At 46.1% G+C, this 17,032-nt stretch overlaps 1 protein-coding gene across 1 annotated transcript in view; it reads left to right on the forward strand.

The window, feature by feature from the left end:
* rab3da (RAB3D, member RAS oncogene family, a) overlaps positions 1 to 16,144 on the forward strand; it is a 37,111-nt gene extending 20,967 nt beyond the window's left edge. Inside the window, exons 3-5 of the mRNA XM_067973029.1 lie at positions 7,760 to 7,878; positions 8,993 to 9,117; positions 10,366 to 16,144. Of these exons, the coding sequence (XP_067829130.1) occupies positions 7,760 to 7,878; positions 8,993 to 9,117; positions 10,366 to 10,553 (432 nt within the window). The 3' untranslated portion in view covers positions 10,554 to 16,144. The remainder of the gene's footprint in view (positions 1 to 7,759; positions 7,879 to 8,992; positions 9,118 to 10,365) is intronic.
* Positions 16,145 to 17,032: the final 888 nt, after the last annotated feature.

Genomic DNA, 17,032 nt, shown 5'->3' on the forward strand with positions numbered 1-17,032 from the left:
GCTGTAGATCGCTTTGGGGCATTCTGATATTGTGAAAGGCGCTACAGAAATGCACGTCTTTCTTTCTTCTTCTACTGTGTCTCTCTTGCCAAACTGGCACTTAAATTTTGCTTTAAAATACTGTGAGTGTGAAACCAGGCCCTAGGTTGCCTGGTAACGAGGTAGATCAGGTTTAATGCTGCATTTGATGGAGCAGGTTCCAGGCGTCTCCCAGCGTCTCAGACTGCCGTCACACAGGGCAAAGGGTCACAGCTCAATGGGCATGAGTGGCCCAATGATTTCTAAGATCCCGCGTACACAGAGTTTACATAAATGGCAATTATTTATACCTTGGGCGTTGGGTGTGTTACAAAACCATTAACGAGCATTGCCTTTCTCCTCAGGTATGCATGTTTGATAGGGCATCTAAGGCTTGTGTTGTGACTCATAATATCAGGTTTCAAAACTTGAATGGCTTTAGTACTTAAATATGATCGTACCAGTCCACTAGTAAGACGCTTGTCCGACTCGAACCCGCCCTGTTGCTACCAGACGGGTTAGGTTAAAATCGGGGCTTTGGTCGGACACACATCTTACTAGGCCCGATTTTGCGCTCCATTGACTTCGGTGGGTCCGACCTGACTGCGCCCCCTACCCGCCGGGCGGGTTAGGTTAAAATCGGAGCTCAAGTTAGTGCTTCCTATCTCGGGAAGGTCATGCTAGGGTCGGAGGGAGTCCAGCAACAACTCAACCAGGAAGATACCTGGGATGTAGGGTCTGATCTGTGAGGAGGCTCAGTAAACATTGGCTATATTTTCCTGTAAGTCAGGAGGTTAAAGGGTGATCTGATTGAGGTGATTAAATATAATGAAGGGTAGATAATGAATGACTCTTCCATCCGATAGCGGAGCCCAGAACAGTCATCTTCACAGTGATGATATTTTAAAAACTCCCCCACCACCCTGCCCCTCTCAGTTTCTTCCCTTTTCTACTGATGGCTAGACTGCACCGACTGCCCCGCGATGTATCGTCTGAGGGATTATTCTTCATGTGTGAGCCTAGGCGCTGTTAATTGGCGGACTATTTCACCATGGGGGACTTCACCGGCGAGACCAATCTCGCCCTTGCTTGAAGTCCATGTGTCCGACCTCTAGCAGGTGTTGCTGGGATTTCCCCACCACCTCCCTAACCCAGGAATCTGATCCCCAACTGAAGCTCCCCAGTTGGCGACGGTCAGTCAAATTCGAGCAGATTGGGATCAAACTTCTGCTCTGTGTGACTCAGTACTACACCAGCAGCACCTTTCACCAGGGCTTTTTTTCATAAGAGCCTGTCCCAGGACTGGCCTCAGATGGGAATACCTCATTCATTAGGAATATTGGCTCTGTCGCTGCTTCATTTGAGAATGTTGGGACTTTTAGTGTAGGGAATGTGTTGCTGTACTAGCTTTGAAAGTAGACAAACTGGTTTTGTCACTCGGCAAGGGTTTGAATTGAATTTCTGAAAGGCCTAAAGCAGCAGATTAAAGTTGTAGCCTTTACTGTGTTAATATACGGAGGAGGAGGCTCCATGGATTGGGACTTTAACTAGTTGTTGTAGGATTTCCCCGAGATAAATTTTACCTTTTTCTAAACAGACTTTAAAAAAAATTCATTCTCGGCATCTTTGCACACAGCAAGGTCCCACAAACAGCAATGAGATAATGACCAGATAATCTGTTTTTTTTGGTGATGTTGGCTGAGGACACCGGGGAGAACTCTCCTGCTGCTCATCTTTCAAAATAGTACCGTGGGATCTTTTACATCCATCTGAAAGACAGCACCTCCAACAGTGCAGCACACCCTCAGTACTGGCACCGGGAGCATCTGCCTGGATTTTGTGCTTGAGGCTCCGAAGTGGGACTTGAACTCTCGACCTTCTAGACTCAGGCGAGAGTGCGACCCACTGAGCCACGGCTGACACTACAAGAAGTGCAGTAGAAGGTGCACCCAGTGCCTTGAAGCAGAGTTGAGTTTGCCAAACATTCGATCAGTCAGTTAGCCTCAGTATCACCAGAGAGGGAGATAAGCTAGAGGCACGAGGATTCACACAAGGTGGGCGGATGAATTACTGAGAGACTCCAGTAATGCAGGGTGGGAATGCAGCTACGCCACTCACATTGTGACACTCTCACTGTAAACGACTGGGTTCCACTGGAGCGAGCCTTGACAACAAGCATGGGAAGACAACCATTCCACTGGGGCAGTGATAGTCCCAGGATACAGTAGTTCAGGCCTCTCCGCAATACCAGTAACACAAACTTGCCGAAGCCACTCATCCATCTTCCTGCAAATGGAGAACGCGTGTTTGCAGTTTTGTGTGGTGATTAGGTGCTTGTTGACGCAATCTCTCTGTTCGATGGACTCACGCTGGTGTCGTTTGAGTACCAAGGAAATGCAGGCATCGCCTCGATTTTAAAATTCTCATCTTTGTTTTCAAATCACTCCGTGGCCTCGCCCCTCCCTATCTCTGTATCCTCCAGCCCTACAACCCTCCGTGATCTCTTCGCTCCTCCAATTCTGGCCTCTTGCGCATCCCCAGTTTTCATCACTCCACCATTGGCGGCCGTGTCTTCAGCTGCCTCGGCCCTGAGCTCCGGAATTCCCTCCCTAAACCCCTCCCCCTCGCTACACCTCTCTCCTCCTTTAAGGCGCTCCTTAAAACCTACCTCTTTGAGGAAGCTTGTGTCCTAATATCTCCTTACGTGGCTCGGTGTCAAGCTTTGTTTGATAATCGCTCCTGTGAAGCGCCTTGGGAGGTTTTACTACGTTAGAGGCACTGTATAAATGCAAGTTGTTGTTGTCAAGAGGTGTTTACCACAGTCTTCATTCTCCTCCTTTCCAATCTATGCAACTCAGTGTCCTGGTTGCTCTGTGAGTCAGCCTCCTTTATTTTAAAATTTGTTCTGAAGCAAATGGGTTCCATTGATTGATATTCCACCTCAGGCTGCTGATTCAGGCGACCTCGCATGGAGTGGACATTTATTGCGTCAATCCTATGGCAACCGAACAATTTTCAATGAGCCTGACGTTACTGTGCTATTTTCTGCATCTGGGCCCAGTGACTGTTGCTAGGATATCAGAGATGCTTGGCTACAGGTTTCCGTCAATACAATGACTGAAGCTCGATTTGCTGCCGTGCAGGTGTAAGAGGCATTTTTCTAGCATTGAAAGGTTGAAGCATGTTTTCAGGAAATCTCAGTGAAACATCATCTTAAAACTAAATTATTTAAGTGTTTGACGCATGGAACAGAGGTTTTTTGGGGGGATTTATTCAACAAACATTTGCACAAAGCCGTCGCCACTTAAAACAAACAGTTACAACAACGACTTCCATTTATACAGTGCCTTTAACGTAGTAAAATGTCCCAAGGTGCTTCACAGGAGCGATTATCAAACAAAATTTGACACTGAACCATACAAGGAGATATTAGGACAGGTGACCAAACGTTTGGTCAAAGAGGTAGGTTTTAATGAGCGTCTTAAAGGAGCAGAGAGGCAGAGAGTTTTAAGGAGGGAATTCCAGAGCTTAGGGCCTGGGCAGCTGAAGGCACGGCCACCAATGGTGGAGCGAAGAAAATCGGGGATGCGCAAGAGGCCAGGATTGGAGGAGCGCAGAGATCTCAGAGAGTTGTAGGGCTGGAGGAGGTTACAGAGATAGGGAGGGGTGAAGTCTTGGAGGGGTTTGAACCCAAGGATGAGAATTTTAAAATCAAGGCGTTGCCGGACCGGGAGCCAATGTAGGTCAGCGAGCACTGGGGTGATGGGTGAACAGGACTTGGTGCGAGCTAGGAGAGGGGCAGCAGAGTTTTGGGTGAGCTCAGGTTTACGGAGGTGCAAAGTGGGAGGCCGGCCAGGGGAGCATTGGAATAGTCAAATCTACAAATCTTGCAAATGCTGGAAACACTCAGCAGGTCAGTTGGCATCTGTGGAGAGAGAAACAGAGTTAACGTTTTGGGTGTGGACCCCCTCGCAGTTCTGACAAAGGGGTCTACATCTGACCTGTTAACTCATCTATTTCTCTCTACAGACGCTGCCTGACCTGCTGAGCGTTTCCAGCATCTGCGGCTTCTTTTGCTCTTTATTTACAGACGCTGCTGGGTTCCATAGAGGGAGAGGAGAACACTAAAGCTTAGCTGACCATTGTGAGCCCAGACTGCGGGTGTCAGGTTATTTAATATAAGACAGTGTTACAACTTAGCCTATAAGGTGTGATGGATGGAGGGGTGTCAGCAGAGGTGCAAGTCCAGGCAGACCAAAGATAAAGATAAATTTCCAAAAGAAGAGTTTTTAACAAAAAATTCAATCTCGAGATGTGGGTGTCGCTTGACAGGCTGGCATTTATTGCCCATCCCTAGTTGCCCCTTGAGAAGGTGGTGGTGAACCGTTCTTCTTGAACAGTGCTGTTGGGAGGGAGTTCCAGGATTTTGACCCAGCAACAATGAAGGAACGGCTGATATATGTCCAAGTCGGGATTGTGTGTGACTCAGAGGGGAACTTGGAGGTGAAGGTGTTCCCATCCACCTGCTTCCCTTGTCCTTCTAGGTGATGGAGGCCACGGGTTTGGGAGGTGCTGGCGGAGAGGTATTTGCGTGTGAAAGGGGCAGCCTCAAAAAGATGCTTTTGTCCTACGCAAGGCCCAAGCCAGGGCCTCTGTTCTCGATGAACTGCTTCCCCGCCACAGGCTGCAGCCTGAAGGGTAAAGCTGGCGGCAGTCACTAAGGCCGAAGACTGGGAAGACTCTAACTGGGTCTTTACGACCGGCTTTAGTGAATGTATGAGACCCAGGCATTAGGAGCTGGTGGTGCTGGCAGGATCTTGCAGTGCGCAGTGTCAAAGCAGAATTCTGATGGGGAAGAAATTAATTATACTCGATTGCATCTCTGTCAAGATGGGGGAAGAAAATGCAACACGCAGTTTGAAAAGCAGCCAAGCAGCAACTTCATCTAATTGCCTCAAGAATATATTGAACATGATGGATTGGAGCAGGAGCTGATTGCTGATGTACTGGGAGCCCTGGGGACTTGTTCTGAGATCTAATAATGAGTGCAGATCCTGCTGCATCTCACAGGACTTCCAGTAACTGAGTATTCGCATTCCCTGTTTCCTCTGCATGTTTAAGTCTCCAAGCCGAGCTACTGAGGATTGCAAATAGTTTCTGCTCGCCTGATATGGGGTGCACACTCCTCTCCCCCCGTAGGGACACACCCCACTTAACTACGTCCAAGACCTTAGCACAGCTAAGTAATAGGGAGTTAGGGACCCCCCCCCCCCCCCCCCCCCCGCCCCCAGATGTGTGCACAGCGGTGTCGTAGGTGTTTAATCCGTTAAAACCAGGGTAGAGCACTGGCAAGCTTCCCATCGCCTGTCCAGCTCGGACCATCCTACCCAGGGTGCTTGCTTGCAGGGTTATCTGTAAAATTCCAACACTGCCACCAACACCACCCCCCCTCCCCCCCCATGATGGCTCCACCCCTTCAGGTCCTAGTAATGAGCCAGGCTAGTTGGTCAATCATCAGCAGTACCCTGGAGTACTGCCTGGTTAAGGTATCAGATTACCAAGTCTGTCACAGACTCCGCCCAATCCTCCATTACCAGACGTGTCACCTTGGAGCCAACTGATGCTTCATACTCCCAGCAATGAGGTTATATATTTTTGTGGGTTCCTCCCCCACCCCAACATCCAAATCATGTGGTATCATCAATGGTAAATGGAACTATAAGGCTTGGTTCATGATTTAACCTAGATCTCAGTGTCCCTTTAAGTGACTTGGCCACACCAGGGTAGGGTTGCCAATCCTCCAGGATTGTCCTGGAGTCTCCAGGAATTGATGACTAATCTCCAGGACATTTCTGCGAGCAAACACCCGGGAGAAAAATCATAGGGGCATTAAAAAAAAATTGTGTATTTTTGCGAACGCATTCATTTATTAGTTGTAGAAACACTGGGAGTTGGGGTTGGGGAAAAAAGGCTGTTCGACTAACTGTTAAGATTAATCCAATTGGATGATAAAGAGGCCATTCCCTTTCCAATTGCCTGTGGGAAGGCCGTATGCACGGAGGGTGGACCAATGGCGTGAGTGTAGGGGCGAGACAATTCGAGGCGGGCAGTCATGTGATGAAACCTCCAGGAATACACCCAATCAGAGTTGGCAACCCTGCACTAGGGTGAAAGGGGGTGCATAGATGCAAGATCTCGAAAGGAACAAATGACCAAAATAAGGCAGCCTGTTGATTGTTGATGCACCGAGCTCCAAGATTCTGCTGTTGCTGCTTCTCAGTTGTGCACCAGCTAATGGTTTTATAGCTGGGATTTCTGGTGCATTGTATATTGAAACGAGGCTTGAGGGCTAGGGTTGCCAACTCTGGTTGGATGTATTCCAGGAGATTTCATCACATGACCTCCAACTGCCCTGCCTCCACACTCCCACCATTGGTCGCCCGACATATCCATCCTTCCCACGGCCAATTGGAAAGCAAACAGACTCTTTGTTGCCCGATTGGATTAATCTTAATTGTTAGTCAAACAGTCTTTTTTCCCAACTCTAATATTTTTTATAATAAATGTATTGTAAAGAGAATGGGAGGAAATAAACACATTGTTTTAATGTTCCCATGATGTTTCTCCTGAGAGGTTAATTTTTAATTCCTGGAAACTCCAGGGCAATCATGGAGAGTTGGCAACCCCATTGTGGGCTTCTGAAAAAAATTTTACTGCCGCAGTTTGGATCCTTGCACTGCCCCTGATTCTCTGCGGGTGACTCCCTGTTTCATGTTGTCAAATGCCATGTACCAGTGATTATCGTTTGAAAATGATAAAATAACATGGGGAGTTAACAGGCAGCTGTCTGCGGTTGTGAGGCAGTGATGCCTGCAGGTGTTCATACGATGTCAGACTGCAGTAGTGAAGATTTGACTGACTGATCGCCAGCATCTGATGGTTTCATTAAAAGGAACACCTCAGTCAATGCAACGTGACAAGATTAGAGTTCAGATTCCAGTGACTGCTGATGCTTGGCGGAGGCAGGTTTTCTGGCTTTGGGTGAGCTCTTGCTGGGAAGTGGGATGATGGTTTAGTTGGTAATTGCCTGATGTGATGCCAAGTGATAGAGCCTCGAGCGTCTTGGGTTCAATCCCTGGTCTGTGCGGAGTTGGCTGATCTCAGTCAGGGAACCACTTGGGGCCACTACAATCTACCCCTCTCTCCTCCTTTAAAACCTACCTCTATGACCGAGCTTTTGGTCACTTGTCCTAATATCTCCTTAGGTGGCTCGGTGTCAAATTTTGTCTGATTACACTCACGTGAAGCGCCTTGGAACGTTTTACAATGTTAAAGGCGCTATATAAATGCAAGTTGTTGATGTTGTACAATTGACTTTGGTGCCCCCTGGTTAAAGAGGGAATAATCAGCCCGGATATCTGCCCTTGATAAACTATTGAATGATTCTTGCTGGAAAGTACATGAATGGTTATCAGGTGCGGACATCATTGGGCTCAGCTCTGTAGTTGAGCTCGGCTCGCACTCAAAGAATGGCCTCTTGACAGGGTACCTGAGGGTGAACAGTGCCCTGGAACTTTACCTTAATATGTGTAAGCGGATTCAACAGGAATGGAGAAAATTGGAGGGGAGAAAGCGAGTGAGATTTCTCAGCTTGTTTTGCAGGCTTGTGCTGTGATTAGTCCCTCCTGACCCAGGGCTTGTGATGGGAATCCCTGAATCAATTTTCTTCCATCCTTCATAGGACACAGCAGGCCAGGAACGTTACCGTACCATCACTACAGCCTATTACAGGGGTGCCATGGGATTCCTGCTAATGTATGATATCACCAACCAAGACTCCTTCAATGCCGTGCACGACTGGTGAGTATACAGAGCGTCTGTAAACCCCGGGTCACATCCACAGTGGCCGGACAGAGCATGTTGTCTGCAAGATGTGCGTCCTGTTATTTTCACTCTTTTGTGTTTTCTACTGCCGCCCCTCCCAAGTTTACTTCTCTGTTGAGGGTGCAGACTTACGGTGGGGTGTGGGGTTCACGGGCGTTGACGTATGTGAGGGTACAGGTTCCATGTGCACTGACACGTGATGGGGTATTGGCTCCATGTGCTGACGTTTGCTGAATCACGGGTGATGATTTGCACTGGGGTACAGATACCAAAGGCGCTGACTAGTGCTGGGGTACAGATTAACTGTTTGAATGTTGTTGGACAGATTGATCTGGTACAGCATCACCAATTGTCAAAGCCCACGCATCCTATTTACAAAGCTGCTATGATGTCTTTCAAGACACTTTGCAAATGGCATGTGTCAGCCTTTCATCCCCCTACGCATTCCAGGCAAAGGTCGACTCCGCTGTAGTGACATGAAAGCACTGTAGTTTTGCCTGCTCTGTGGCTGGATGATTCACTTCCTAGAGATTGAAGTTCTGCATCAGTGTGAATACTGGAGAGGTTAAAATGTCTGTCAGAATATTTAGGTGAATGGAAAGCTTAACCTCTGCAATTCTCAGTCTGAATGTGGGTGGCCTGCTTCACGTTGGTTGTCCTCCAACTTTTTCTATCAGATAACCAAATCTGAGGATAACAGCAAAAAAAAATACTGATATCCCATGAATCTGTTGTCTACTAAAAGTGGCCGCTTCCATTCCCTGATGTAAACCCTGGATTGGTGCTTGGACGGGTCACACTCCGGCTCCTCGTTTAAGTGAGTCGAATTGTATTCTAAATATAAAACAGCTTCATTTTCTGTCTCTCCATTAGCCCTTGAAGCCATCTGAAGTTCAACGGTGGATGTGCCCTATTTCCCAGTGAAATCAATAAGGAGTCTTATCAGTTTTGTGTGGTTGCCTTTGTAACTTGGTGATAACATCAGCACATTCAACCCATTCTTGGCCAACAAGAACCCCAGGTGGAGTCATCAAGGTAGCTTAATTTAATTGCAGTCTCTTCATTTCCCTGGTGTCTTTTTGTCCAACAGGGCCACGCAGATCAAAACCTATTCCTGGGATAACGCTCAGGTGATCCTAGTTGCCAATAAATCTGACCTGGAAGATGATCGTGTTGTCCCCTCAGAAGAAGGAAGACGATTGGCTGACGAATTAGGTATGCAAAGTACGGTTTCAACCATTTGCTGCTTGCAGGAGATAAATGATGGTCCTGGAGGTTGCTTAGGTTTTCAGTGCCTTTTGAGTGCTGAGGTTTGCTAGCAATGTAACTAAACAACAAGCTAAGCTGGCTCAGTTTCTGTAAAAGAAGAACATTGGAGTCCATTCAGGATGTTTGATTTTGGTTCTTGACTTCTGCTCACCCACAGTGAGCATTTATTAGGCCGGCTGCTAGAGGCCGGGTTACTGGGATGTCCTCTCTTGGAAGGAGAAGGCATTGTTTTCTGTTAGGCCTCTGCCAGTGCCACTGCGTAACTAATCATTCTTCTTCTCTACCGGCAGCACACGAGGCGTCCCATTTCTTCCACTGCTTTACATCCAGCAGATGGTGCTCTGGGTTGTCTCCGTAACCAAGTCCATTTTTACGTGGGCAGGTCGTCAGGCTGACCCACACCTCCCTGCCAGGAGAACTGGCTGGGGAAGGAGGTGGGAGGGAGTCACCACTCCGCTCTCATCAGACACGAGTATCCTGCTGCATATCAACCCAGAATTCAGATACCGGAGAAAATGGTCAGGAATGAAATCTACGCCAAGTCCTTTTAGAAGGGTCAAGTATTTAAGAAATAGCCTTGGATTTTTGGGTCATTATTGCAATGTTGGCAAGTATAAAGCTGGAATGCACTGCAAGAAGAAGCAGAGATGATTTGCCTCTAGTGGTGTCACAAGCACAATGTCACAGTTACATATTACATAGAATTACATAAGAATCTACAGCACAGAAACAAGCCATTCTGTTGCCGGCATTTATGCTCCACATGAGCCTCTTCCCGCCACTCTTCATTGAACCCTATCTGCATATCCTTCTATTCCTTTCTCCCTCATGTATTTATCTAGCTTCCCCTTAAATGTATCTATGCTACTCGCCTCAACTACTCTATGTTGGAGCGAGTTCCACATTCTAACCACTCTCTGGGTAAAGAAGTTTCTCCTGAATTCCCTATTGGGTTTATTGGTGACTATCTTATATTTATGGCCCCCTAGTTTTGGTCTCTCCCACAAGTGGAAACATCTTCTCTATGTCTACCTTAACAAATATTTCTCCACAGCTCAGCAGTGAGTTGCTCAGAACACCGCTTAATAGTTCTTGTTACAGTTGGGGAATATGCTTCGATTAAATTGGTTGGGAAAATGAGGCTTTATCAATGTCTGTTCATCATTCTATCCCTCTTTCTGTCTTTTTGAGCAGGATTTGAGTTTTTCGAAGCGAGTGCAAAAGAGAACGTTAATGTGAAGCAGGTTTTCGAACGCCTAGTCGATATCATCTGCGTGAAGATGTCCGAGAGCCTTGATGTGGACCCCACGCTGATCAGCAACAGCAAGAATTCAACCCTTGCGGAGAAGCCCCAGCCACAGCAAAGCAGCTGTCCGTGCTAGGAACCCTGACCTCTTGCTCTTCTAAATCATCAACTACAGACGGCACGAAGATGGCCTGTTAAGAATGGATTTGGGGAAGGGGATGAAATTTGGCTTCAAAATGTATTTAACATTCAGGGTTAACACTTGTCAAAATAGATTTCGTTTTTATTAAGGACTTGGCCAAACACTTCTACATGTGATAGACAGGTGCTGAATTCCACTGACCCATCCAATTGAGGAGTTATTTTCAGCACTCACCTGTACAGATCTGTTGCAGCTATTGTTAAGTCACCGAGCTGACACTGGGAAGTGGGAATTTATTGATAAAATATTCCATGTTCTGCACTGGCATTGGTAGCTGGAGTGTTATCTGCACCAGGTTCCCCGTGCCTACAGTGGTTGGGAGGGATGTTTCCAAATTGGGGGACTGGAAATTTGGGTCTCCAATGGGGCTGACGGATTTTTAAAAAAAGTGACCCCAAGATTAGATCTATTTTTTTTCTCTCTATTTGAAGGTAAGATGAAGACTGGGGCAAGCATTAACCACCGAGATAGACTCGGAATGGAAATGAGATCATCACTTCCTGGTGACTGGGTGGCCTAATGGTGGATCAGTGGCTCAGATGTATGAACAGAGATTGCACAAAGAGACCTTCTCCCACCCATTCCCTCCTTTCTTCCCCACACTCCGGGTGAATATTCCGGTAGGAATTACACCCGTAACTTTGAGTCCTCTGCCATTACTGCAGTCCTGGTATTGGTTGCAGAGACTAATGTGAAGCATCAACGCCAAAATTGGAAATAGTATTTGTATGTGCATGCTGCCACCGGATTCTCTGCCGTAGCCTATCGATGAATTGAAAAAGAATGTTTTCAGAATTAGTGAAGCAGTGTTTTATTCACTGATGTCTGTGCGACCTGGTTTTAACTTCCATTCGAGAGTTTGACTCACTTAGTGGAAGTGAAGCCCACGTTAGATGGACTCTCCGTAAATATGCTGCATATATCTGACTCCTCGCTGCTACATGTTTGGACCTATCTCTCACTTTTTTTTATTGGCACTCCTTCATCTTTTGTTCTTTTGTTGAAGGTTGTCCCAGCAGATGTTGTGACTGGTCAGCATGAAGTCTGCAGGCACGGTATATTATTTCTGATATAAGAACATCAAAGGTAACATGTCCCTTTGGGTAGATTGATGTTTACATAGAATTTATAGCACAGAAAGAGGCCATTTGGCCAGACTGGTCTGTGCTGGTGATAATGCTCCATACGAGCCTCCTCTCACCCTATCAACATACCCTTCTATTCCTTTCTCCCTCATGTACTTATCTAGCTTCCCCTTAAATGTATCTATGCTGTTCTCCTCAACCATTCCTTGTGGTAGTGATTTCCACATTCTAACCACTCTCTGGGTAAAGAAGTTTCTCCTGAATACTTTATTGGATTTATTTGTGATTATCTGGTATTTATGACCCCTAGTTCTGGTCTCCCCCACAACTGGAAACATTTCCTCTATGCCTATCCTATCAAACCCTTTCATAGTCTTAAAGACCTCTATCAAGTCACCCCTTAGTCTTCTCTTTTCCAGAGAAAAGAGCCGCAGCTGTTTCAGTGTTTCCTGATAGGTATAACCTCTTTGTTCTGTTATCATCCTTGTAAATCATTTTTGCACCTTCTCCAATGCCTCTATATCCTTTTTATAATATGGAGACCAGAACTGTGTGTGGTCTAACCAAGATTCCATACAAGCTTGACATAACATCTTAAAACAATGCTAAATATTCTTGTATGTGGTTTCTAAATGAAATGGAGAGGTGGTGGAATGTTTGTAATCCACCCCGAGGGGCTGGAATTGCTATGCCAGCTTCGAATTCTATGATTCCTCCTTGGATGCATTTTTCAAGTTCTCGGCCAGGCTGCCAGAACACTGCTTCTGAGAGGCATGTGTGTCGGAAGGACAGACAAACTAACTAAGGAGATTTGTTCCATACGGTGGCCACACGTCCAGTCAACTGGCATCGAGGACAACCTTGGGCAAAGCCTGTGTGGTTCAGGTTGCTTCAGACTCCCAATTGAGAAAGTGGTCATTCTTTCACCAAGTCCAAGGGCTGGATAGGGATGTGGGGCAGAGGTGACATCGTGCTTTTGAGTGCTGATTTTCTGATGATTACATCACCATATCAGGAGACGCAGAGATAACTGGGGAAAATTTGTGCACAGTTCACCCAAAATTAAGACTGGCCCAAAGCTAGAGTGCATTGAAATGGGAGAGAGTTCTTTTTTCTCTCTTTTTCATAGGTGTTGGTTTTGAAGGCATTTATTTGTTCAGGCACTCCAGGAGGTGTACTTTGAACGCAGACAGTTGCAGACGTCAGTAGTCCCCATTACCTGCAGCCCACGGCCAATAGGTACTTGTTCGCAGTAGTGACTTTTAGGAGATAACCCAGTCCCGGTCTAGTTGTTGCCTTCTGATTGATCATTGGTGCTTTCACACTACCGACTGCCAGTATTATAATGTACAATTCAGGTCAGTGACTGCGGCCAGAGGGGCTGATTAACACTTAAAAAATAGAACGAGCTTTCATTTATATAGCGCCTTTCACAACCTCAGGATGTCCCAAAAAGCTTTACAGCCAATGAAGTACATTTGAAGTGTAGTCACTGTTGTAATGTGGGACAGTGACTACTCTAAGCACGGAATGGTATATTCTGAACGTGATTACTCATTACTGGGGGTGGGTGAGAACAATAGCCTGATAGCAAACTCAATCTGCCAGTTCAGCTGTAAATGCCCAAAATGGCAGGGTACCCAATCTATACCATCAAGTATTTTTTTTTAATTGGCTACTAGATATACGGTGTGTTTTTTTTGTTGCCAGTGCCATTGTGATTGGTGAAGTTTTCCATTGTAGTTCTTCTTAGCAGTTGAGAAGCAGCCTTAGCAGAAGTACGGGAAGGGGAGGGAACAGGGGGTTAGCTCCATTTCCACTCTGCTGGGATTGGTACCTGAAGCAGGAAGAGGCATGAACTTGTCCCCTTCCTCCTCCACTTTTCCCTATTTTGCTGCATCACAGTGAAAGACTGCAGCGTTCTATGGAACTTTGAGTTCTATGTCTTCAGGATTTGATTTTTTTTTTGCGTTTAGTATTATTGGGTTGGAAGATTTTTGGATTTTTCGAAGCATTCTTTCTTCGGGGTCTCGGTGCGGGTGACGCTGGGCATTTCTTGCCCAACCCTAGTTGACCTTGAGAAGGTGGAGGTGGGCCTTCTCCCTGAACCGCTGCAGTCCTTGTGGTGATGGTACTCACACAGTGGTGTTGGGTAGGGAGTTCCAGGATACTGACCCAGTGACGATGAAGGAACGCCGAATTATGTCCGGCTCAGGGTGGTGTGTGACTTGGAGGGGAACTTGGGAGGTGATGGTGTTCCTGTACGGTGTCGAGCTTTGGGCGTTGTTGCGGCTGCATGTACTCTCTGCTGTACACCACTATTCCACTTGTCCAGTGTATATCAGAATGAACCAGAGTAAGCAGTTTTGGCAATAACGCAGAGTTTTTGGGGAGGGGAGGTTTTCTGTTTATGATTAGTAATGTTTTCACTTTTAGTGGCAAATTCAGTGGTGATTAATGGTTGTTAAAATGGTTTTAAAATTAAAAGATATTAACCCCAAATAAATTAGAGGCCAGTGTAATTACAATACCTCTCTATAAATCAGCGACTGGTGTTCTTTTGGTGCTCAGTCAGTAAGAGGAATGTTGAATGGTAATGTAGGCAGTGCTGGTCACTTCTCTCCCCTGCTCTCCAATGCTATTCTACCTCCTCCAAGGGACACGGACACTCTGAGAGGTTGTATCGATATCTGTGGATTGTTCCATTTGTCTGTCTTGGGGCAGCAGTCGATCCAGACCCCTGGGACCAACAGATTTGTAGATCAGCAATGAACAGCATTACGCCACTGGGCTGCCCAGGAAATGGTCGCAATGGGAATTGAACAAGTGGCCTGGCTCAAGTCATGAAAGTTGAGGTGACATTTAAATGGAAGGGCACGAAATAAAGGCTCTCCCTCGCCTCTGGCAGATGGTTAACCATCTGAACCTCGGAGCTGCCTGCTGCTGGAACTAATATTATCCTTCACGTTAGATAGTTTTGATACTTGGGGTGAGAGAGAGAAGGAAATACCTCCTCACAACAAGTACACTTTCTCTTGGCTGGTCTTGGACTGATGCTGATGAAAAATCTGTGCCTTATGCTTTCAATGACCCAGAGGGAAACTTTTGGAGAGAGATACAATCAGGGAATTAATATGGGAAAATTGCCAAATTGAGAATCAATGAACTCCAGGTATATAAAAGAAAAATTAAAAAATTCCCCCTTGCCACAGAGGGTTTTGTGCCCACATTCACGCCTTGCTGAAATTTCTCTTCACTTTCAGCTGCCACTGAACCCTGGGGAGTAGAATGTGCCAAAATGAACCATTCCTTTGCCTTACAGTGCTGTTTCCCTGCCTGGTTTACATTTTTGCAACCGCAGGCCATTTTGTGTCCAAGTTTTGTGAGGTGTTAGTGAATATTTCTTCAAGTATTAGAAAAAAAATTCTGCTCCTGACTTCAGCTGCTAGGAAGCCTGACCCCAATACCAAATGTCTTTCAGGGAAGAAATCTGTCAATCCTTCTGCATCCAAATGATGTGGCTGCTGAGGTGGGACCATGGATGGACATCTTTAAAAGCCACCTCCATATTATTATTCCTTCTTTGCGCTCCAGCATCATGCCAATAAGGACCTCATCATTAGTGCCTGATAATGTGTGATGGTTGCATCAGGGAAGGTTCAGTGCTCCTGATTGACCGTATTCTCAGCCAAACAGCACCTGGATGGGCAACAAAGTGGTCATCTTGGACGCTGCTTTTGGAAATTTGGGTCCCACTAGTGATTTTATTTTTAAGTTTGAGAATTTGACTCTTTTTTCATTCTTGTGCAATTAAGTGCACCTCTTGCTAATGACAATTTGCATTTATATAGTGCCTTTAACATCATAAAACGCCCCAAGGTGCTTCACATGCGAGAGAACGGACCAAGTGATAAAAGAAGCTTTGGGAAAGGCGACTGAATACGTGGTTTGAAAAAATTTTAGGAGGTGTTTCAAGGTGGGGAGAGAGGTAGTAAGGGGGAGAAGGTTTGGAAAGGAGGGATTAACTATTTCCACTGGCAAGAGGGTCGGTAACCAGAGGATGCAGATTTAAAATAATTGGCCAGGGGGGAGAAGAGAATTTTTTTACGCAGTGAGTTGTTGTGATTTGGAATGCACTGTCTGAAAGGGTGGTGGAAGCAGATTCAATAGTAACTTTCAAAAGGGAATTGGATAAATATTTCATGGGGAAAACATTGCAGGCCTTTGGGGAAAGAGCGGGGGAGTGGGACTAATTGGATAGCTCTTTCAAAGAGCTGGCACAGGTGTGATGGGCTGAATGACCTCCTTCTGTGCTGTATCATTCTATGATGTGGAGATGCCGGTGATGGACTGGGGTTGACAATTGTAAACAATTTTACAACACCAAGTTATAGTCCAGCAATTTTATTTTAAATTCACAAGCTTTCGGAGGCTTCCTCCTTCCTCCTTCCTCCTTCCTTCCTCCCTGAACATTTACCTGAGGAAGGAGGAAGCCTCCGAAAGCTTGTGAATTTAAAATAAAATTGCTGGACTATAACTTGGTGTTGTAAAATTGTTTACAAGTATCATTCTATGATCATGATACTAACTCTCGTAACGTAAAACTGGCACTAACTACTTAACGGTTCTCGTTTACAATAGTAAGTGGTGGGGGATGTGAAGACTGTATCAGTAAGTACATGACTAAAAAGCACCCTGTTACTCAGTGAACTGTGGCCAGGGAGTGTGGAAAGAGGATTGTTTTGTCTGAAAAGAGCATTAGATATAAACAATATTCCTGGAAATTTCAGGTCGTAGAAGCTGGCTGACATTTGGTGGCTTCTGAACAGCAAATGGTGGGAATTGTAACCTCCTTGAGCGGCAGTGTCTCGAAAGGATGGCATGGGCTCGGCCTTTGAGCCAGGCGTGTGTTTTCTGTAGAACTGGCAAATCGTCTGATCTTTATTGATCGGAGAGCCTTGCCGCTGTTGTTGCTTTTCTCAGTGGTGTTGAGATATCGCGATTAAAACAGAACAGTTGAGGGCTGGAATTCGGCAGGATCCTTCCTGAGGCCATTGGCCAGTGTGTGTGTGTGTGTGTGTGTGTGTACGCACGGGAGAGATGTTCTTCGTAAAGGGATGAGGCATTTTATTACACACAGAGTGCTCAGATGAAATTTTCACTCCGTGATGTATCATCCAGTTCTGCCGCTGAAACGAGCACTCACACTATACAACCCCCCAAGATCTCTGCGCTCCTCCAGTTCTGGCCTCTTGCGCATCCCCGATTTCCTTTGTCCCGCCGTTGGCAGCTGTGCCTTCAGCTGCCTAGATCCTAATCTCTGGAATT

Source organism: Heptranchias perlo, chromosome 37, assembly GCF_035084215.1.
Source record: "Heptranchias perlo isolate sHepPer1 chromosome 37, sHepPer1.hap1, whole genome shotgun sequence".
NCBI lineage: Eukaryota > Metazoa > Chordata > Chondrichthyes > Hexanchiformes > Hexanchidae > Heptranchias > Heptranchias perlo.